The 23,703-nt window shown below is 43.3% G+C and overlaps 1 protein-coding gene across 2 annotated transcripts in view; it reads left to right on the forward strand.

The window, feature by feature from the left end:
• Nucleotides 1–6,552: 6,552 nt before the first annotated feature.
• Nucleotides 6,553–23,703, forward strand: part of RHOBTB1 (Rho related BTB domain containing 1) — a 29,535-nt gene continuing 12,384 nt past the window's right edge. Inside the window, exons 1-4 of one of the 2 annotated variants that reach the window (XM_026674232.2) lie at nucleotides 6,553–7,086; nucleotides 18,603–18,804; nucleotides 20,026–20,129; nucleotides 23,290–23,475. In XM_026674232.2, the coding sequence (XP_026530017.1) occupies nucleotides 18,613–18,804; nucleotides 20,026–20,129; nucleotides 23,290–23,475 (482 nt within the window). In that variant the 5' untranslated portion in view covers nucleotides 6,553–7,086; nucleotides 18,603–18,612. The remainder of the gene's footprint in view (nucleotides 7,087–18,602; nucleotides 18,805–20,025; nucleotides 20,130–23,289; nucleotides 23,476–23,703) is intronic. The other variant, XM_087963770.1, reaches the window with a different exon arrangement.

A 23,703-nucleotide genomic window follows, 5' to 3' on the forward strand; every position in this document is an offset into this window, starting at 1 on the left:
CAGCAGTTACTTCATCTTGAGATGCATTTCCTAGGATTGGACACGGGCCATCACTTAAGTTTTCAGCTTCCATTTCAGAGAGAAGCATTAATTTTAAACATCCCTCTGTGAGGAAGATGGGAAGCTCTGGCAGAACAAAACCAGAGCTAGGTAGTTCTCAGAACATAAAATATGCCTTATTTCCAAGGTGCTGAGTAACAGCGTGTAAATTGCATGTTGTAGGATGCTTGTCTTTTGAGAGGCATATGTGATTACAGGAAAATAGTAGGATTGGTGAGTGAAAGCAGCCACTGTGTCTAGACAGACATTGTTTTAAATGTGGCACCAAGACTCTTGTACATACTAATATTCTCTGTGAATTTGTAGCAATGTTCTCCTATGTCAAATATGAATAACTGTGCAAAGGAAACACATCTCTGGAATAATTATAGTATATAAAAGTGCAAATCATATTGGAAAAGGTGGATGGTTCATCTCAGAAAGAAATCTGAAACATTTTAAGAAAGGAATCTCTGTTAGCTACAAAGGCATCAAAATTAATAAGGAAGGCACCAAATTGATTTCTTTAGTGCTTCTTGCCAGGTCTACCCTTGAAATTTTAAAAGTTGTGACCCCTCAACTTGGAGGCTCCTTTCCTGGTGTTTTGATCTGGAAGTCATTTCTTGGAAAACATTGTCCTTCTCCAGGCAGCATTGAGGACGGCTGTCCAGAAGGGGTGGAGAAGAAGATAAGAGAAAGGGAGGCATCTACAGCCACCTGGTTTTTGTTCTATGGTATGATAATTTATAGACATAAGGTATTTTTACTTCTTCAAATATTTGCACCAGCTGCTTTGAGAGTCATGTTGGCACTAAAATACAAGAATATTCTATAAAAAAAACCTCTCGTGACTTCCTTTTGAGAAAATAGGTCAGGGATCAATGCCCATTTTTTCTCGGCATTTTCTAATAGTGGGATGCAGACTTTTTCCACCAAAGAGTTGCAGGAAAATTATCTATATCTATCTATCTATCTATCTATCTATCTATCTATCTATCTATCTATCTATCTATCTATCTATCTATCTATCTACCGTGTTTCTCATATAATAAGGCCGGGTCTTATTTTTTTTGAGCCCCGAAAAAATGGCTAGGCCATCTTTTCGGGGGTGACTTAATTCCCCCCCCTTGCATCTTCGGGCAGGCGGGGCGGCAATGGCTTGGATGTTGACCTCGGCGTTGGTGGGGCACTTCGTATCGGGGTCAACACAGGCAGCACCATATCTGGGTATGGAACAAAAGTACTTCCTAACAGCAAGCCCCCCCACCATTCCCCCCCATTTCGCATGTTTTAATATAAGCCTTAATTTGGGGGAAGGGGTTTAATTTCACTTCATGCCTATAAAACATGCTGGGACTTCCTATTGGGGGAGGCCGTATTGTTGGAGAAACAGGGTATCTATCTATGGTTAAAAACTGCCCATCTCCCTCAGTTTTTGAGGGAGATGGGCTTTTCTGCCTTCTGCACAGAGGTGGATTTGAAGCTGTAAAGATGCAGATAGATAACTTAACAAGACGTCAATAACAAATTACATTTGTTGGTTCATCAGGTATCCTCATAACTCACGTTTGTGACAAAGTTCTTCTTTAATGACCAATCCTTTGTATATCTGCCTTGTAGTAAAAGATGGTTATCTCCTAACCCATTTCGTAGCGATAGAAAGAAGCTGCCATGAGTTAGAGAGTTCAGACAAAGAATGAGGGAAACCTCCCCCACCCTTCGAGGGTCAAACTAGTGACCAATCTGGATTACAGATGTGGCCACGTGACATGAACTACATTTCCCAGGATACCTTTAACTACATTTACCATGATGCATTCCCTTAAGGGGACAGCTCACAATTCCTAAGTAACTAACCAATTCCCATAGACTGGCTGGGACAGCACACTCCCTGCCTGGAATTGTAAATTCCATTATTAAAAGAAAAGAAGGGGGAAAAAAAACTATAAACTAAGATAAGCAGTAGACAGTAATACTAACTGAATAGTGGATAACTATATAACTAAGAAAACAGTAAACATTAATAAAGCATCAAACAAAGCAAAGCATGCAAAGCTTGAGGTTCAATCTTCAAGTTCAGCCTCTTGGTGCAAGTCTGCTGGTCACCTCTGGTGGCCTTTTAGGGTGGACAGGTATTCTTGGTGGCAAAGGTGAAAGTCTGGAGATCGCTTCTGGTGGCCTTTTAGGGTGTACTTGCTTCCAGAGTCTGAATGCAGAGCAGCTGGATGCTCGTTGCTGTCCGCATCCTCGTAGGTATGGCATTCTAGCTCGAGGGCATGTGTTGTAGATGGTTCGTGGTTCTCCTCAGAGTACTTTATGAGGAGGTTGTGATCCGTTAACACATGCGCAGGTGGTCTCTCTTGCTGCTGGGTGTGGGTACCACATTCGTCTCGACCCATATCTGCATTAGAGTTGCCTTGTGGGTGTGGTAGGAACTCTTTTGCCTGTGGATTGAGTGTGGCAACTGTGGCTGCTTGCACGTGTACTTGTTGAGAAATCTTTGATGTACTGGTGGGCCAATTTGCTTGCTCAAGTAGGCCTTGGCACATTTATCTGGGCTTTCTCTTTCCAACTTTCTGAGGTTTAAGTTGAAGGAGGTGTTGTCGGCCATCTTCCGCCATGCTGCGGCCCATGCCGTCTTTGTTGCGGATTCTCTTTGCCGTTCAGCCAACTCCAATTTGGCCTGAAGTTTGGCCAATTCTGCCTGTTGGTTGGCCTGGGCTTTGGCCATTTCTGCTTGTTGATCCGCTACTGCCGCCTTCTGCCGTGCTACCTCCTTTCTGGCGCGTAGATTTGCGTGTGCGACAGCAGCTTCTACTGCAGCTTCTGCAGCCCGGTCAGCATAACTTGCAGCTTTGGAGGCCTTAGATGCACTGCTACGACAGGAGGATGCTCTGGAAGGATGGTGAGAGTCGGCAGCAGAGAATTGGCGCGAGACACTGGAACCTGCTTGCGATCTAGCCGGTTTGGGATGGAGGGAGGAGGCTGCTTGTGATTGAAGACCTAGTTTGGATGTGGCCCTCTCCCTTTCTCCTTGTTCCTTTTGAAGCACATCGAGGAGCGCTGCCTGGAGGGCTTTATTGCTTTCCTCAATGCAGTCTTCGTGTTCCTTGTGTAGCTCCTCGAAGCATTCAATGTGTTCTTGGAGCTTTGGGTCACCCAGCTTTGACTGGATGAACCTGAGTTCACTTTCGCTGTCTCTCCATTGTACACGAAGGTAAAATAGATCATGTTGCAATGAGCAGATTATCTCGAGGGACAGCCTGCATGTGGGGGTATAGTAGATCTACTCCAGCTTCTTCCACAAATTTGTATGGCATCGATACTCCCAGTCCCAATCCTTCCTCAAGTATGACTCCACATTTACATCAAGGGTGGGTGGAGAGTTCAAGTCCTCTGGTACTGCAGGGACATCCGTCATGGATGAAACAGTTGCCATGTTTCAAATTGGTAAAAGGTGACTTTGGAAAAATTTAGTGATTTTCCATGCAATTCCCTTTTTTGTATTAGGTGTGCTGCAAGCAGGTAGCAGAAAGTAGAATTGCTGCTGGATTTAATACTTGAGCACGTAGGTGGCACTGCAGAGGCTGAGCGATGCTAGCACAGCACACAAAATGGCTGCTTCTAGGGTGTGTTGTGAGCTTGCAACACAAGGGGGCACTAGAGGTTGCGTCATGAAGTCTGAAGACTAGAGGGCTGAACGCAGAAATATGCTTAGCGTAGTCTGAAGACTTGAGGGCAGAATGCAGAAATATGCCTGTTATTGTCGCTTGCTTCACAAGGTGGCAGCAGAGGGTCAGGAAGATGCTGTTGCTACGCCCATGTTAGGTTGCAGTTACTCTTGGGACCTTTGAATTAAATTGATTAAATTGTCCACAATGGTTTAAAAAAAAAAAAAGGGATAGTCATTGGATAATCTCTGGTCAAATTTGAGAAACTGTGTAAAAAAATATATCAAAGTCTGGGAAATTTCTCTTTGAGCCCCAGATGTAGCTGTGGGCTGCATTGCTTAGGTCTCACTTCTTTGTGGAAGAAAAAAGAGGGGGGAGAATTTCCTGCCTACTCTTGAAAAAAGGGGAAAAAATGGTAAGAATTCTTTAACTTCACTGTAAATTTCTTCTTGACCACCAGATGGAGATGTAGGCTGCTTTACCAAGATGTGATGTTGCCCTTTAGAAGAGGGGTGGTTGGGTCCCAAAGATATTTATTCCGTACTCGATGAAAGAGAAATTCATCAAACAAGTACAACAGTTTAAAGGGTTATATGCAATGTGTCTTGTTATACTTAAATTTTTCTAGCATAGAAATAAGATGGCCTAACTCTATGCTTCGTGAGGAAAAGGAAATTGTTCTTTGTTCACATAGCTTACTTGCTGTAGCTTTGATTTATAACCCCAATAAACCAGTCAGAATGGTTGTAAAAATAGCTGGAGAGGCTTCTCTTATTGCCTCTGAGCTGGAAAAATGCACAAGCTTTTCAGGTGGAATGAGCAGGGAAAAGTTAGTTTTCCTTTCTAGAAATGCTACCAAGATTACTGAAACTTTCTCATTGCATTTGGAAAGGGTTTGTAATTGGATGAATACAGGGATGGATGAGAGATACTTGGCCCCTCCCTTGCTTTTACAAATTAGTTCTTTCTGAGTTAAGAGTGGTAATTTGAGACGCAGCACTTCTTTCGCTGATGAGGAAAGGAGGGGGAATTTGCCCCTTCCTGGAACTACAATGTGTCTTTATCAGTTGTAAATTGGCTGGAAAGGGTTTCTTTAATGGCTTTGTCTCCCTTCCAGATGAGCATAGCAGAATCAGCTTTTCGTTTCCGTTTAAAAATACAAACAAGATTTCTCAAACTTTCCAACTGCTTTTGTAAAGGGTTTTAAGACAGAGGTTTGATTATCCTTTGAGAACTGGGGAATTTCTAACTCTCCTTGTTATGCAAATGGAGTCTCTGAGATAGCAGGAAGACAGATTGAGCAGAGAAGAGGGGGGTGGGTGGGTTGGAAAATTCTCTTTGTTTGTAGCATGGGGGAACTCCAGCCCCTCCCGCCATGCAAACAGCATGTAAAATGTTCCGATGCTCACAGAGAGAGACAATGGGAAATGCAGGGTTAGATTAACATTGCGGAATTCACTCCTGGCTTCAATATTACTTTGCTTTATCACAAATCCAAATTAACAGTTTTATACAGATGGGTTAGGACTGCATCTTTTACTTTTCTGCCTTCTGCACAGAGGTGGATTTGAAGCTGTACAGATGCAGATAGATAACTCAACAAGACGTCCATAACAAATTACATTTATTGGTTCATCAGGTATCCTCGTAACTCATGTTTGTGATGAACTTCTTCTTTAATGATCAATCCTTTGTATATCTGCCTTGTAGTAAAAGATGGTTATCTCCTAACCCATCTCTTAGCGATAGAAAGAAGCTGCCATGAGTTAGAGATTTCAAGCAAAAGTGAGGAAAAACTCCCCCACCCATCGAGGGTCAAACTAGTGACCAATCAGGATTACAGATGTGGCCACGTGACATGAACTACATTTCCCAGGATACCTTTAACTACATTTACCATGATGCATTCCCTTAAGGGGACAGTTCATAATTCCTAAGTAACTATCCAATTCCCATAGACTGGCTGGGACAGCACATGGGCAAAGAGGGACTTTGGGTTGTATACAATAAAATAGGAATGAGATTCAGATTCACTTGCTGGATTTCTGCCCCACGTGTACGTGCTAAGTCAGTGGGACATGTCTAGATGAAACTTGGTGACCACCTGTGATGGATTGGTAGAGCTGGGATAGCATCTGCCTTGGCACCTGCTCATGCTTCCTGTTCTTCAATAGAATAGAATAGAATTCTTTCTTGGCCAAGTGTGATTGGGCACACAAGGAATTTGTCTTTGGTGCAAATACTCTCAGTATTACTTAAAAGAAAAAGTACATTTGTCAAGAGTCAAGAATCATCAGGTACAACACTGAATAATAGTCATAGGGTACAATAAGCAATCAACTCATACTGGGAAACAGTCAGTATAAATAGTAAGGATACAAGCGACAAAGTTACAGTCCTACAGTCACAAGTGGGAGGAGATGGGCGACAAGGAGTGATGAGAAGATTAATAGTAATAGTAATGCAGACTTAGTAAATAGCTGGACAGTGTTGAGGGAATTATTTGTTTAGCAGAGTGATAGCATTCAGGGAAAAACTGTCCTTGTGTCTAGTTGTTCTGTGTGCAGTGCTCTATAGCGTCGTTCTGAGGGAAGGAGTGGAAACAGTTTATGTCCGGGATGTGAGGGGTCTGTCAGTATTTTCACAGCCCTCTTTTTGACTCGTGCAGGATACGATTAAAGGCAGGTTGGAAGTAATTGTTTTTTCTGCAGAAAAGACGCCGATTGATGCTCTTGGGTTAAGGGCCAGTCCTTCCTTCCTTCCTTCGTGGGGAGGTGGGGGAGCAGCAACACCGCCCACCCGGTGAATTTCGCGCCATCGGCTCCAGCGATGATGTCACCCTGGGGAGGGGGCGGGGGCGGTCAGGCAGGAGCTTGGAGAAGTGAGTCCCTCCTGCCTTGGCTTGGCTTGGCTTGGCTCACCTTGGCGCCCGCCTTCCAGAGGTTCGCCCGGCCTTTCAGCCGGAGCCTCCCGGGAGGGGGGCGGCCTCCGGCCCGCTGAAAGCTCTGAGGGGAGCGGAGCGCCACGCCCGGGCCTCGCTGGCTGGCCGGAGCGCCGGCTTTGCCTCTTTTGCCTCCATGAACCGCCAGGCCCCGGGTATAAATAGCGCGGGGAGGAGAGGCGGCGGCGGCGACGTCACCCCCCTCAGAGGAGCCGCTCGGGAGCGGAGCTGCCCGAGGGAAGGAGGAGGAGGAGGAGGAGGAGCTGGCCGGCCGGGTGGCGAGCGAAGCGCCTGGGCTGCTGCCGCTGCTGCAGCTGCGGAAAGAGCGGCTGGGCTCCTCGCCATGCAGCCTGGCCGGCGGCAGAGCTGACGGCTTGAACTCCGCGCTCCGCCGCCCTTGCGAGGCGCACGTTTGCCAGGGTCGCTCGGTTGCCGGTAAGTGGCCCCCGCCACGTGCTGTCCTCCGCCCCCCCCCGAAGTCCCGCGGGGCAGAAAGTTTGGGGCGGCGGGGCGGGGAACCGGGAACCTTCGGCACGTGCGCCCGGCTCCGCTTGCTGGTGTGTGTGTGTGTGTGTGTGTGTGTGGTGGGGCTGGCGGTGTGTGTGTCTGTCCCCCGTTTCCGTCCGCTCGCCCTGCTTGCAAAAAGGCGGGGATCGGCTGTGGGAAGCGCGCCGGCCGGGACTTTGCCCGTGCAAGCCTGGCCCCGGCTAAACAAATGCAGCCGAGTCCGGAGCTTGGACGCTTCTGGGCGCCTGCTTTGCAATGAATGGAGCTGGCTGGGTGGTTTGGATGCTCCGTTTCTTTCCGAGGGATGCTCAGGCTTGGAAAGGTCTCCCAAGCTTGGCCGCTTGAAGCCTGGCGGACTTCAATTCCCAGAAGTCCCCAGCCAGCTGGCTGGGGACTTCTGGGAGTTGAAGTCCGCCAGGCTTCAAGCGGCCAAGCTTGAAAAAGTCTGAGCAAACTCTCGGAAAAGTTTCCCCTCTGGGGAGATTTTTTCCCCCACCCCCCTCCCCGTAGCGAGAAAACTTTCCGGCGGTCTTCGAGGTTCTCCGCGCAAGTCTGGATCCGCCGATCGTTTTTTTAGCAACGGGGCCGTGGGGGGCGGGGCGGGCATCTGGTCCTTCGTTCCGGCTGCGCGCGGGGCCAGGCCGGCGTCCGTGACTGACAGGCGCTTCCCGCGGTCTGTTTTCTGTTCCTGGATGTTCTGTTGAACGGCAGCCAGACATGTAGCGCTGGAGGGGTTGGGGGTGGCCTCGACCGAGGTGTGGGCTGGGACCGCTCGGCAAAAGGCGAAAGGAGAGAAGCGGCGGCGGATCTGGGTCCTTTGCTCCGCCGGGTAGGTTTTGGATCCCAGCCCGCAGCCGTTTATTATGGGGCTTTGCAGAATGAATCCTTGCTCTGCCCGGGTGTTGTTGTTGTTTTTTGCAAGGCATACCTGGTGGACATACCTGGCTTGGCGACTTTGAATCCCAAAAGAAGGATGGTTTGCTTAGCCTCCCTTTCCTTTCTTTAACCTTTTTCTTTCTTTGTGGGTCTAACGAGCAAACCTCTGTGTCTCTGGTGAAACTCCAAGCAGGAATATGAACTTATTTGACATCTTATTTCCTCCTCCTCCTCCTCCTCTTCTTCTTATTAAATATTTTTTTTTTTATTATTCTTTGTCACATTTTACAAATCTTAACCTTAACGGCACAGTGACATCATATACCAGTCTCATATAAATAGGTACATTTATATACATTGATCGATCGTTTTCTTGTCTCCGTTAGCCTTATTTCTGTTGTTCAACCATTTATACCAATTGTCCCAAACTTCATAATACTCCAACTCTTCTTTATCCTTTAATTTAATGTAAGTTTATCCATTTCAGCACAATCTAATTTTTTTTTTAATTACTAATTCCTCCGAGGGCGTGTTATTTTGTTGTGCAAATGCTATCCTCGTTGCTGTCAATATGTGTATTAAATATATTTAATCTGTTTGCTATATTTCTTCTAATGTTGTTTCAATCTGCAGTAGCAGAATCGGGTAACAGTTTTGCAATTACTGGTAGCTATGGGGTGGGGGGGGAGGGAGAACTGAAAATTCTGATGTCTCAGCAGTTCTTGGGGTTTTTTGAATTAGAAAAGCCCGTTCCTGCAACAGCCCTTAATTCTGCCAGGTCTCTTCACCAGGACAACAAATAGTCACATTAACTAGGTCAAAAGCATCAACTGTGGATCTGCACGTCGTGGCTCTGGGAAACGCCAACTCTGTCATGATGCCCAGGAAAGGCTTCAGGGCATTACTAGCTCTTTCCCATTGGCAGCAGGATGGACAAGCCCTACCCACTTCTGCCTAGATGGCCAATCAGTGTCTGGGACATGTTCCAATCAATAACGGACAGGGTTTTCTTCAGTCAGGGGCACTTAAATATCGAAAGGGTCAGGGGACTTGATTGTTGGTCTTCCTGCAACACAACCAATAGTGTACAATTAATTTAGCGTGTTTTGTGAAGAAATCCATCCTGGGTTAAAATGAATCCTGGGTGGTTAAATTGGCCCTATTTTTGGTATTCTCACCAGACGTTTGTTCTTCTCCTAGCCTCAGTTAAACATATTACAGGGCAAAACTTTCATTAGAATTAAAAGAGAAGGATAACTCAATTTATTATACAGTATGGGAAAATTGGTATTGGATAAATGAAAGGAATAAATAATTAATTAAATAAGGAATGTATAATGTAGAATTATAGCGTGTGTGTGTGTGCACACCTATATATATGTGTGTGTATATGTATGTGTGTATGTGTGTGTGTATATATATATATATATAATATACGTTGCTACAACTTTAAAAGAACAACTACAATGACGTGGGAAAATACCCGAACAAAGCTGAATGCCATACATGTAAGTACCCGCGAAAACTTAAGAAAACACACACATATATATATGCATATATACATACATACATACATACATACATACATACAAGTAGAAAATATGCACTGGAATAATAATTGAAATGCAAGCCATGTCAAAATAGATTGTAATATATATAACACGTTTATTTTAAATATTTGTATTGTATTTTGTATTTTCATGTTTTAATTTTTCAATAAAGATTTAATTTTTTTAAAAATAAACATATTACAGGGCTGAAAGGCGGTTATTGCACCTTTCCTGATTATCAGGGACAGTTAAAATTCGACAGTCAGGAGTTTAACTTAGCCAGAACCAGGGTGATACCTGGATGCTTACCTTGTGGTCGCCCTTTGCCAACCTTGGCTGATCTTGGAAAACTCAGCAGAGCTGGACCTGGTGAACTCTTGGCTCAAGGTCTCAGGGAATAGCTGAGGGCAGGAAGAAAGACAAGGCACACCTCTTCCAGTCTGTTTCCAAGAGAACCGTGTACATTATCCGTGACATCCCCAGGAGTTGATTTCAGCTCTGAGAGACCTTAAAGTTTAAGGCAAGTCCTCTAAGGAAGAAGAGCTGTGTGTGCTTTCATATCTGTAGCATATCCCTGGACGCCAGAGTATTTGTCTAAGCCAGTGGCCATTGACCTCCATGGCAGAATGAGCTGTTTTAAGAATGTTTACGTTGGACTGTGGAGCCCGTTCATATGGGAGAGGAACTATTTACAGCAGGGATCAAATACACACTCAGACAATGAGGAAAAGAGGCTGTTTGTGGAGCTGACAAAGAGATCCTAAAACACAGGTTTTTTTTAGGGCATTTCCTTCTTCATGGCATCTTTGGGGCCAATTTTTCAAACGTTGCAGTTGTCCACGGGCAGGGCAGAAGCGGTGCGTTTGAGGGTCATCCTCTCATTAGCCATAAGCATTGCTGTCCCTGCATCTATGTTCTGTGGCTACCCCAAATATCCCAGAGGGAACAAAGCCAACAATTTCCCCTCTGCTTTCTGATTTGGGGGGTTGGAGTTTTTGACCGTTGAGCCTTTCAAAGTTGAGCCAGTTTTTTTTTCAAAAAAAGCAAAACTCACTTTAAAAAGTAATGCACTGTTACCTTAACCCCATGATGGTGAACCTATGGCACACATGCCACAGGTGGCATGCAGAGCCATTTGTGCGGGCACGCAAGCCCCAGGCACACTTACCTGCACTGCACATGCGCGGGCCTCCCAGCTGATTTTTGGCCTGTTTGAGGCCATTTTTGCCCTCCTGGAGGCTTGAGGGAAGCCTCTGCAGCCTCAGGAGGCCGAAAAATGGGCCTTCCGGAAATACTGGAAATGCCGAAATGGGCCTGTTTTCAACCTCCCGAGGCTCCAGAGGTTTCCCTTGAGCCGCTGGAAGGGCGAAAACATCCTAAAACAGGCCAAAAATCAGCTGGGAAGCGCACGCATGTGCAGTGCGGGTAAGGGGGCGGGGTTGTTGTGCATGCGTGCGTAGGGAGGGCACATTTCATTGTGGGAGCCGGCATGCATGCATGCATTTTTGGCACACCACAACAAAAAGGTTCACCATCACTGTCTTAACCAATAAAGGGTTCAAATATTTCTGCCCTAGGCAATACGTTGACCTCATCAGATTCCAAATCATGGGACTTGGATGGGAGTATGTTTCTAACCCAGATTTATGTCACCCCAAGGAAATATGGTTCACCCTAATATTGGAATGGAGGCAGCATTTATTTATTTGTAAGTTCTTTTGGCTGCTTTTCATCGGATGATCTCAAAATAGAGATTCAAATTCCAGCTGATTAGAAATGAGTTAAAAAGGACAAAAGCATAGTGACAATAGTTACTAGTTTCACAGTTTCAAATATTCAACTGAAGTACTCGGTTGGGAGTATGTCGAACACCCACAAAAATGCTAAAAAGGTAAATGAACAAAACATCTTTGAATATCCCACTTGATAATCTTGTAATTTTGCAAACTCTCATAATCTCATGAGTTTTGACCCTTTTAAAAAACTGTGTTATGCAATTGTGTTGGGTCTGTGGATGTTGCTTAGGGTTTTCAGAGACATTATTTTCACTAGTGTTGTGTTACCTCTCCCTGCCTTGATAATTTAATGCGCTTTTAAATATTGGTAACAACCTTTACTGAACAGGGAATACGTGCACGTAAGTTAAGGTGCCATCACTGAAAAGATCTTGCTTGACCACCAGATGAGAAGGAGCGTGTCCTTGCAAGAACGGCTAGCTCCCAACAACCTCAATACACCAGGCACCAACTGTTGCAAGACTCCTTCGGATGGCTTTTGGGCAGCACTTTTCAAGACCTGAAAAGAAACTGCAAAAGGGTTGCTTGAAATGTTTCCTCACATTTCAGACCCCTTGGCTGGACTCAACTGAGGAATGTGAAAATCTTCTGCAGACTTTCTAAGAAGGCTTTCATGCCTTGGAACCCAGTAATGTAGAACTGACTCTTGCAGGGATGACTTAGAATTGGTCTCTTCTAATGGGGCTCCAGCGAGAACCTCCCTTGAAATGAGCCTGGTGGAATTGTGTGAATTTTACAAATGGAGTGAGATTTCCAGTGCACGGGCAGGCAAGGATCTCTCTCTGTTTGGCGATATCTGCTGTTCTGAGCAGTTTTTCTCAAAGCTAAGTCAGGGAAAAGCTGCCACTGTGCAAGATTAACAGATACCAAAAGGAAAATGTGTAAGAGAGCTCTTGTTCTCCAGAAGGAAGTGAGCACAAAATTCCCATGATGAACGCACTGATATTTTTCAGGAATCCAGTGTTTACTTTTTGATATTAATTACTTACTATTTTCACTGAAGTTGAAGTCAAAATCAAACACTTTCTCCCAAAACTTGGTAAGCATAATACATTGTAAAAAAAAGGTATTTTAAAAAAGCATTATCCTTAATCCATCGCTAACAAAATTCTGGTTTTGACAAACGTTTTCTATATAAACGTTAACAGAGTTAAATACATTCTGAATGTTATTTTTTTGGTGTCTAAGTGGTGATTTGTGATCCATTGATGCTCTTGCTATTGAAGTTATGGGTTATATAAATATAATTGTGCAACAAAGGCTAACATTTTCAGAGGAAAATAATGCATACGAAGTACTTGGAATCTGATAAACAGGCAATGTAAAAGTCTAATACTGCAGTACTTCAAAGATAAGTGAGCTGTCCTTTTCACCCAATGGATTGAGGACTTGATTAAACTTGCCACTTACAAGTGGATTACTTAGTAGACTTAGTAGAGGCAAGTATAATGAAATATGGGATTTATTCATACAGAATACATCAAGTTAAGAAATACATTTATACAGTAAATATATATAACCAGAAAGATCACTAGAAGCCAAAATCACAAGACTACATCTGATTTACTCTGGCCACGTCATGCATGCAAATTCATTGGAGAAGTTAGTGATGCTAGGAAAGGTTAGTGGAACAGGAAGAAGGGCAAGCAAAGAACATGCTGGCTTGATACTATCAAAGCTGATAGAAATAAGTTGTGCTTGATAGAGTAGCAATCCTGGAATTAGTTCCTTAAAATTTGAACAGTTCAAATTAAGCACATTCCACCCTCTAAGTCAGGGGTCCCCACACTTGGCAACTTTAAGACTTGAGGACTTCAACTCCCTGGGAGTTGAAGTCCACAAGACTTAAAGTTGCCAAGTTTGGAGACCTCTGCTCTAAGTCTTGCTTTTCTCCTGGCTCAAACTTTGCCCTGTGACCATACCTCCGAGAAGACGACTATCGCTGTGGTCATGAGGTTCTCCCCCCGCAACTTTCTCTCATAAATGGGAGTTTTGCTTCGCTGGGCTCTTAGCAACTTGGCATCTGCCCTCTTTAGAGTAGCTGGCAGGCCAGAATCCCATGTGTGAAAGACTGGAAAGAGGCTCTCCCAGGCTGGGAAAGTGGCAAAGGATGGACCAGTTGAAACTGACCATACAGGAGGCCTTCCTCTCTATGTCTCCACCAGGTGAAGCTTGAATGTGGGAAGGAATGCCCACCTCCCTTAGAAAGGAGGGAAGGTCTGGATATGATGCTCTCTGGGTCCCAGGGAAGACGGCGGCTTTACTAGCAATGTCTCCTTCCCCTACTAATATCAGTTTTGGGTGAGGTAGCATCGGCATCTTGTTGTATCATGTCTATTACTTTGAGATCACTGTGGGATTTTTCTTCATTTGTTTATGCATTGCTTGTTCAGAAACACATAGAAGCATCCATATGATCTCCCATCATTCTTCAATCTGCTTATTCTGCCATCCAACCTGCTACTTTTCTGACGTTTTTATTTTTTATGGCTTGAAACAAGTAACCTTATCAGTTCTGGCAAAGACACACAATCTTTTGGCCTGGTGAATTTTTTAAAAGCTCAGCCTTTGAATGTAGTTATTCTTCCCAATGTCATTTATTTATTTACTTTCTGGAATGCTTTCTGCAGGAGGGGAATCCTGAAATATTTTATGCATTTGGGCTGCATCCAGACTGCCTGTTTTCACAACTGATGCTGTGATTGCACAGCACAAATGCATAATGATTAACCCCGTTTGCTTCCCTTTGACAGTTGTCATTCTGTACAGCTAGATTGAAGTTATGACCGCAATTTCTGTTGCTAAGTGATTCTGTTGTTAAATGAATCATACCCAATTTTACAACCTTTTTGCCATGTTGTTAAGAGACACAGTGCAATTTTTAAGTGAAACACGTGGTCATTAAGGCTGAGGTTTTAAAAAATTCACCAGGCCAAAAGATCGTGTGTCTTTTCGAGAACTGATAAGGTTACTCTTTTCAAGCAATGAAAAATTGATTTTGATTGTCAGAAGCTGGATGGGAAAGTAACAAATGGGGATCATGTGATCCCAGGACGCTGCAACCAGGCTGCTTTTATCATCACTTTTTCTCTCTGCGGTCAACTGTGCAGGTATTGTTCTGGAGGGGACAGCTCCCAATTCCTAACTGATTATCCCAATTCCCAATTAACTATAAACTGTCTGGACAGCACAGGAAGAATGCAATAAATGGATGCAACGTCCAAGAAAAAAAAGAGAAAGAGAGAGGAAGGGAGGGAAGGAGGGAGGGAGAGGGAGAGAGAGAGAGAGATGATATTAACCATGCACACCAAAGGGTGTGCTGAGAGTTTTAATCAGAAAGTCAGCTCTTTGAGGATTAAAAATAGAAAATCCAGAGATAAATATACATTCCGAGGGTGTGAATGCAGATTCTGCTTGGGCATATGGCTATTAATCATGAGCTCTTTTTCCTCTACATCACTGAATATTATATCAGTTTTCTAAGGAAAGATGAGGAGTTAAACGTGTTATTCTTTCATAATATGCTCCAGTTAATAATAATAAGAGCCATCCAAGCAGAAGGTTTTTTTTTTGGTAAGTCAAAGCCTTCGTTGAATTATTGCACTTGATTGTGGTTGCACATCTCTTATTTTCGAGTCATATTTTGTGTTTTCCATTGGCTGACATCAGCCAGAAAGTTTATGTAATTTTAAAGGCAATTTGACTGTGCATTTAAAATTAAGGCGACCAAACATTGCAAGAGAAAGAAACGTAACTGCAAAAGTGTTATCATTTCCTAAATACTAGGAGCTCAAAAAATAACCACCCCCTGTCAAAGGAGATGGATTCTTTTTTTTCTTTGTGAGAATTCCCCACAATTCATTTTTTGGAACAGGAGGCACTTGTAACTAACTCTCTTCACAACCCCTCCTGGTCTCTTTGACTCTCAGTAATGTTGAATGTATACAAGTTTCACTCTCTTGGGGGAAAAAAAAAGTGTGCCCCCCACTTTTTCATGAGCTGTGAAAGTAAGAGAAAATGAAAGCTGAGAAGGTGTGATAATACAAACCCCCTTCAACAATAGGTGTACAATATAACAGAAGTTTAGTTTTTGCCATTGTGACACGTATAGTCCCTTGTTTGTGAGAGTTGACTGCATGTCTGGATCATGCAATCATCCTTATGCCAGTTTCTAGGGGAAGCCAATCCATCGAAGGACAGAGATGTTGGGAAGTCATCGTAGGGCCTGTTGCTCTTAGCTCCCCGAGGAAACGATGCTGGAAGAAAGGTGTGTTTGTGTACAAATCCCTGATAACAAAGAGTTGCAGGTGTATCCCTAGCCAGACACGTAGCCGTGTAGGGAGTTCCCCCTCTTAAGAGCTCAAGCCAGACGTTCTGTGGGCCAAACCTTCTGAAGCTGTTCGGGCAAAGTTCTCTGAAGTGGGTATTTCCCATTGTGATCTCTGAGGCAGAGCTTGCCAGGAGCTTTTTAAGTCAACGCCCAGGAAAATAGGTCTAGAATACCCATGCACGCCTTTAACTCAAGACCAAGCAAAACTAAGTTGGAGAATTTCACAGCTTCTTCTCCCGGTTGTGTCCTCATGCGGGTAAGATTGTGTGTTATATTAGTGTGGAGCTAGACTGAAACTTAAGGCTCAGAAGTGATGTGGAATTGCTCTTCCACTGAAGCAAGTAGGTAGAAGCTAACTTGGTCAGATTTTCATGATCGACCTTTTAATATGAAGTAATTGTCTGCTGGGAGAATTGTCTACGAGCTTCAGAAATCATGCAAATGGTAACTGAGGGATGACCTATTGTTCGATATGTAATCTGCCAGAGAAAGGAAATATTTATTGTTAAGATGTTTAATTGAATAGCTGGAATAGTGAAGTGTGTAACGAGTCAGAACACACAATTAAAGCTGATTGGTTGGTGAGAGCAAGCTCCTGCATGAGGCAGTCTAAGCTGTGATTGGTTGCTGTGGGTATAAAGGGGGAGTTTCCTTTTTTCCCGCCTTTTTACCTCTGTGCACCGTGATTTACCTCATGATGTTCCTGCTGTGTTGATTTACCTGACGATGCTCCCATTTACCCCTTATTTACTCTAAATGTATTTATTTATATAAAACAAAAAGTTCACGGTCAGCATTTCTGACTTCTGTTAGTCACTGGCTGCGCTATTCCCTGATATTTATTCTGTATTGCTTGACAACAACATGGACTTGAATAAATTCTTTATACTTTCTTGGTGGCAAGTCAGGAAATATCATTCATTTTCTCCAGCGAATGTCCTGGGTTGTTGCTTTCCTGTATAGTTGCACAATGTGATTATGTCTGGATCTTTAAAAAAAAGAAAAAACCCTACCACATGACAAGGTGTTTAAGCTTTATGTAAACTCCAACAGTTGTGTCAATAAAATCAACATACTCCTGTTGAAACGTCTCTTGAAAACATCTCTCCTTGGCAGCTGCCAGCGAGGAAAGAGAGGTTCAACACACTGTATCTTTTTCTGACATGCTTGACCTTGGATCTCATCCAAGTTCTCTTGGCAGACAGTCAACTCAAGTCAACAGCTGTTCTCGTGCTCCGCATAGGCTGGGTTATCTTGCATTTGGTGTGGTTGAATCACCACTCCCATCTGGTTCTCTATTGTGAATTTGCTTTGCAACTGCCTTGTTCAAACTCCTCCACTGATAACAACGTTGTCATATGAAGAGTCATAAGCCACCCTTTCACCTGCCTTCATTGTTTTTCAAGTGTGGTGGAGTGTTCAGCGCAACAACTCTATCTGCAGACTGAAATGGCATGTCCCAAATATAAGCTTACTAGATAACGTTAGTCCCAGTTGTGTCCATGTGACTTGTAGGGTTATTTTCTTCTGCTGTTGAGTGTACTTTGGTTCCTAAACATTCTGTGATATTTGTGTGAGTTCTGTAATAAATGAGCCTTCCATGACTTAAAGTTTCCTAAACATTTGGGATACTACTTTTAGAAGTAGGAGTTTTAGACCTATAGTCTAGCACCCCATCAGGCTGGAGAACATTGTTAAGTCTTCCACAGAAGTCACTGAAAATCATATTCAGCAGCATTTCTCTGTCGACTTTTCTGTGGAGTCAGGCTAAGGCAAAGATATTACTCCAACAAATGCTAAAATTAATTATCGATCAAAACCCTTAATTTTACTTCATTCTTCTTGACTAGTTCAGTAATGTTTAACTGTTCAGTATCTCAAAAGTCATGGCAAATAAAGGTAAGATGTAATTAAAATCTACAGTTCATTGATTTGTAGAACATTCATATGTTAGAAAATATATTTGATGAGACACAGCAAATAGTAAGAGAAAAATAGCACTTAAAGTTACTTGAGCAATACTTTTTCCTTATCTGATAAGTGAAAAAATGTGATTATACACCACTAATAACACAGGATTTTCTCAACTCTGCAATTATACCTGTTACTTAATTTTGAAACTGATTGTCTGTGTAGGAAAACGAATTGTAACAGTAAAAGGTTCAGACACCCATCAAATATTTCCAAAAGTATTTCTGTTTAATTTTTTTTAAACATTAGTGTACTGTACAATACCGTGGATTGGATTTCCCCCTGATCTTAAATAGAGGTGAATCTTCATTGGTTTCTTTCTGCTCTTTCAAAAGGCTAAAGGTGAACCCTCCCAATTTTATATTTGCACATTAATTTTCACTGACCCAATTTCAGAGCATTGCAGTCTTGTAGCTAAAATGCTTGACTTGGGCCAGGAAAAGGTCTTGGGGGGGAAGGGGCCTCTATATCATGCAGAGGCATGATGGATTATTTTTTGAATCACCAGTTTGGGGCTTACTCAGAATCTTGTGCTAATGAAGATTTGTTTTCTCTGGTAATATGCAGCTGTTTTGTTTTGTAACTTCCAAACTTTGCCTTTTGATTTTGCCTCGGAGGCATATTCCTGAGGACTGGTATAAACATGATTGAAACTTCAAGCGTCGAGCAGCTTGCAGGCTGAGACTTCTGCTGTCCGGCCAGTAACCTGTACTCAGTCCTGTTTTCTCTTCTCTAAGCAAGCTTGTGTTTATAGAAAACTGAATGAAGGGATGGGGCTGCCTGATTTATGAACTGGGTGAGGTTTTTAAGTCAGCCTCAGTAAGAAGCAACTCCCATCCTGGTCTTCAAAAAGTCGAAGAGGCAGCTAGCCAAGTGAGAAGCTTGTCCGAGGTGGTAACCAGTGTTCTGGTCTCCTTGCAGCCCCCAGTAGATGGATATTGACATGGACTACGAAAGACCAAATGTTGAAACCATCAAATGTGTGGTTGTCGGGGATAACGCAGTAGGCAAAACTCGCCTGATCTGTGCAAGAGCCTGCAACACCACCCTGAACCAGTACCAGCTGCTGGCAACCCACGTCCCAACGGTCTGGGCAATTGATCAGTATAGAGTCTGCCAAGAGGTAGGTATGGCTTTGACATGGAAATGTGTTTAATTCTGAGCCTCCATCTCGAAGGGATGATGGGAAAGTGGGCTGGATGGAAGGAATTCCAGAGAGAGGAGTACAGTAGATTAGAGCAGGCCAGAGGAGGACTCTTCCATCCACTGTACTTAGAGAATATATGTGGAAATACTTCAAGTATTTTCCTGTTGCCTTTGCATGCTTATGTCATTGCTACTTGGTGGAAGGTGCATCATATCCTTGCATGCCTGTGCTTCTGAAGTTTCAGATCTTCTGGCCAACGTATCCTCCCTTTTCCATCTTTTTAGCTGCCCATCTTTGCAGTTAACTGTCCAAAGAAATTCCACCCCAATTGTTGCAAAAATTGTTAGTAAAGAAGGCATTCCAGCTCATGTGATCTAAAAATGTATAGGGTTGCATTTTCTGTGCAACTGTTTCAGTGCAACAATTCTACCCCAGCTGATTTTCGTAACTATTGGTCTTCGTCATAAACTCCATGCTGGGTCTTAAATCTGCCAGCCGTCCATTATACTCTTTGCATATTATCATCATGCCAGACTTCAATGATGCATTTTCCTTTTGTGTCCCACCTGAATATATTAAAATGTTGCATCATTATTGTTGCTTATTTCACTAATCACTTGCTGCACTGATTTCATTGGAGGCTTAGTTAGATTGTCTAGACTTAAATCTTTTGTTAAGAAATTGTGTTATGTACAAAGGCATGAAATCTGTCAGCTTAGTCCCAGATTAAACCATGCCTGCTGCTGACCACAGTTTAGATTGCATCCAAAAGCCAAGGTTTAATTTTGCATATCCGCGTCCTCTAAGCTTTATAAATTCTTCTGCATAACACAGTAACCTCGAGAAGGCTGATGGCCAAGCGTTCAGGTGTTGTACCAGATTATAATTAGCACAATATTTATTTCAAATCATACTTGCTGGGTTTTGGCAATAATGATTTCTTGCTTTGGGGCTCCTGTCCAATCAAAATTTGGTGGGTTATCTGAATTGAACATCTGATGGTCTCCAACCAGAAGTTGGCATCTTCTCACTGCAACCCAGAAGTTGATATCTTCTATCATCCCTGACTATAACTTTGCTGGCCTCAAATTTTTGGGAATTAGGTCCCTGCTATCTGCTCAGGTCCCTCACCTCCCACCCCGCTCCAAGCTCTGACTGCTTTCACCACAAACCTTTGTCTTACTCTCTCTGTTCCAGGTTCTTGAACGGTCCCGTGATGTAGTTGACGAAGTGAGTGTTTCTCTCAGGCTCTGGGACACGTTTGGAGACCACCACAAAGACCGACGTTTTGCTTATGGAAGGTCAGTCTAAGTTAGATGCCCCTTTTGTGGCAAGCAAAGCGAATAGGAGAATAATTACCTCTTTAATGGGTTAACATTTGGAGTAATGAATCTGAACAAAATACTATATATTTCATAGCTCACCTACAAACAATGTGAAGAAGAAACAGCACTATTAAATGAATAATTAAATTAACTGTTAAATAATTAAATTAATGACTACCTTTACTAGTTTTATTTGCTGGGCTGATCATAAAGAAGAATTACTGCTGAATTGGGAGAGTTCTGAAGACTGCAATCTTCAAAATTTGCAGAGGGTGAAATTTTGCCCATCGTTTTTAGAACAGTGGGATCAGACTAATGAGGAAGGTCCAGCTCCTTTATTAACTAAATTCCATGTTGGTACAAGTGGAGAATATTTGGTTATCCTAAAAATGCATTAGATGATGCAGTCTTTTTAGGACCGGAAGTCAATGCTAGCTTAAAATTCCTGCAAACCATTTGAGATTTATTGAAACTGCTTCAGACTGACTGTTTTGGTTCCTTTTTAATTTAAAAGTTACCAAAAGGAGCAGTCTTTGTGGATGAATATGAAACACCTTTATGTCATAATTGCATACATGTGTCAAATACATTAACATCAATCCTGGCAACAGAAATGTCAAATACATTAACATCAATCCTGGCAACAGAAATTGAGATCCAGAAATACTTTTTGCACAGGAATCAAAAGTGATTTGTTATATGCCACAGAAGAGGATGAAGCACAAAGGCCGATCAGATCAGCCTCATAGGCCTTTGTGTCCAAGGAGATGTTCCAGCTGCTGAAGCTCAATTTACATTAATCCTTTTGATTTAATATTGATTACATTGTTCTAGATGGTGCTATAATCTGCAGAAGGTTAAAGAGGCTTCCCCAACTCAGTGCCACTGGACTTCAGCTCTATAATTCCCAAGCAATAGGGCTAATTGCTGTGCCAATGTGAAGTTGAAGTCTGACAGATCTATACAGCATCAGGTAGAGAATCAAGTAGGGGTGGAAATTGGGAGCATTTGTGGATTTCCTTCCAGAAGCAACTGAAATCCACTGAATTCAGAGTGTGCATCAGTAACTCATTTCCGGCTTCCTATTTCCAAAAATTGTTTTGGGAGAAGCCCCAGAATGAGATGCCTCTGCAAGGAATTATCTGGAGTGATGTACCAGTCCTTGAGAACCCTACAACCAGGACGGAAACACAAAGGGAGGAGGGGGGGGCTTCTTGATGCAGAAAGACATGGAAGCCTCCAGCTGCTTCTAGCTGATCACTTGGTGTCTCCTGGGAAGAATAGCCAAGGTCATAAAAGACATGAAAGGGCTCAGGAATGTTGACCATTGGCTTTCTCTTGCTGACCTCGTAGTTCCCCCTTCTGGGGAATAAGTCATTTAACAGCCAGGTTTAACAGCCTTCCCAGCCTTGGTTAACAAATACAGTTAAACATTTAAACAACATTTAAATGTCTTTCCTAAAGGTTGCAAAATAAATGGCAGGGGCATTGCCCCTTTGCCAAATGTCTGCATGCTTAAAATTCAGTTCTTATTGATTTGGCAGGTTTATTTGAATCCTTGCTTCTCCTCCTGGAGGCGCCTTCTGCTGCACAAGCCAACATTTTGTCATTAAGCAGTTGGGTTGAGATGTGAGGACAGAGCCAGGAGTGTCCCAGCATTTGCTGAAACAAAATGGTTGGGAGATGACTTATTTCCATCTCCCTGTGATGTCTCTGCACAAGATCTTTGGGGATAATTACTTGAGTAGAACTGCTGAATTCTTCAACTCTCGGCTTATTGAAATCTGGATTATTTTAGGGTCAGAAGAATTGACTCAAAGCGACTTCATGCTACAAACCAGCAAAGCACCTGTCAATCTTGGGAGAGGTGCACTTATAAAAAGCAGCCTCTCCTCTGCCTTTCCAGCACCTTGTCTCCCTGCAGGCACCACCATCAGGGCACCATCGTCCACTGGCCAATCCACTACTTTCCTTCCAAGCAAACTTCGTCTTGTTCTCCCTTTAGCTCCTGCCAATCTCTCTCTCTCCTTCTCATACCCGTCTGTGCCTCCTCTGGAAGGCCATTGCTGGCTGAAAGCCACAAATGCCATTGCCAAAAAGACCCCTCCATCCATTTTAGTTTGGAACCATGCAGAGAACACGGCACCCCACTTTTCCTGTAGGTGGACCTCAAACATACCTCTTTCTGGTTGGGATGGACTTCCCACAGCTGCCACTTTTGGATCCTGCGTGGTTCCAAGCCAGAGGTAGTTTGGGACTAGCAAGAATGTCCTCCTAGGGAGCAGCTGATGACCAATCCAAAGTTAGATATGATGCTCCTGGCTCAGATTTCAGGGGACAATGAGGGCACTATTGTGTGGTAGATTTTGAGGACCACCAGCAAACATTTGAAAACAAAGCCGACCAATGACTTGTTGGTTGTCACAGCAATTTGTGCATTGAGAGGAGGACCAAATCACATTCTTTTCCCAATTCCCTTTACTCAGTTCAGGGACGGAGGGAGGGAGGGACTCTAAAATATATTCCTAATGCACAAAGAAGGAAAATGCTGCTTTGTAAATACTTGTCTCCATAAAGATACCTGAAAAGAGAGAGACACGATTGGCTGCAGTTTCTGGCCGGGGGCATACAATTTAATTGCCTGAGTCACACTTTGGTTTGGAAGAGGGGTAAGATTTATTAATTTTTTTCCCTTGTGAACCCTGAATCTTAAAAGGGATCCTTGGTGTGCTGGATTTTCCTCCAGAAATTGTCTAGAATCATTATTCACAGATTCCCCTTGGTTTATCTCAGGACCTGTTTGATGTTTGCCGGTATTAACCGGTTGGCCCAACTTCCCCTTGCAAAAAGTCCTTGACCTGCCTCAGGAAAAGGGGGAGTTGACCTGCTTGCTGTAGGGTTGAGCCCTTATTCTGCCCTGCTTGACCTCGATATGCCACTTGGGAGATGGATAAGAGGGTCTTTGGTTGTTGTGGAGGAACATAGAATTGTGACAATGTTTATGCGCTTCAGCATCACGATCCTGGGTGTACTTTTAAATGAACCAAATCTTGATTATTCCCTCCTTCCACCCATTTTTGAACAAAGCAATTGAGATGCAAAGTTTATTTAAAACAAATACTGTTTTGTTTTGCAGATCCGACGTTGTGGTGTTGTGCTTCTCCATTGCTAATCCTAACTCCCTGAATCATGTGAAGACAATGTGGTGTCAAGAGATCAAGCACTTTTGTCCTCGCACTCCTGTGATTCTGGTGGGCTGCCAACTGGATCTTCGCTATGCTGATCTGGAAGCTGTCAATCGAGCCAGGAGGCCGTTGGCAAGGTAGAGCTGAATGCAGATAAAACTTTGTTCCCCCATGGGAAGGCAATGCTGGACCTTTGCAGAAAGGGCAACATCTTGGCTTCTAAGGAAGCATCTGAAATGGCCTTGCGTGTCCAATTTCTTTAGTTTATAATACAATACATAAAGATAAAAACAAAATGAATACCAAGTAAATTAACAATTCCATACCTGGAGAAGGGGTCTCTCAGGTAAGCAGGAAGTCTTCTC

The sequence above is a fragment of the Notechis scutatus genome, chromosome 4 (assembly GCF_049901735.1).
Source record: "Notechis scutatus isolate UNSWTSFEM ecotype Mainland chromosome 4, rNotScu1.2, whole genome shotgun sequence".
Classification (NCBI taxonomy): domain Eukaryota; kingdom Metazoa; phylum Chordata; class Lepidosauria; order Squamata; family Elapidae; genus Notechis; species Notechis scutatus.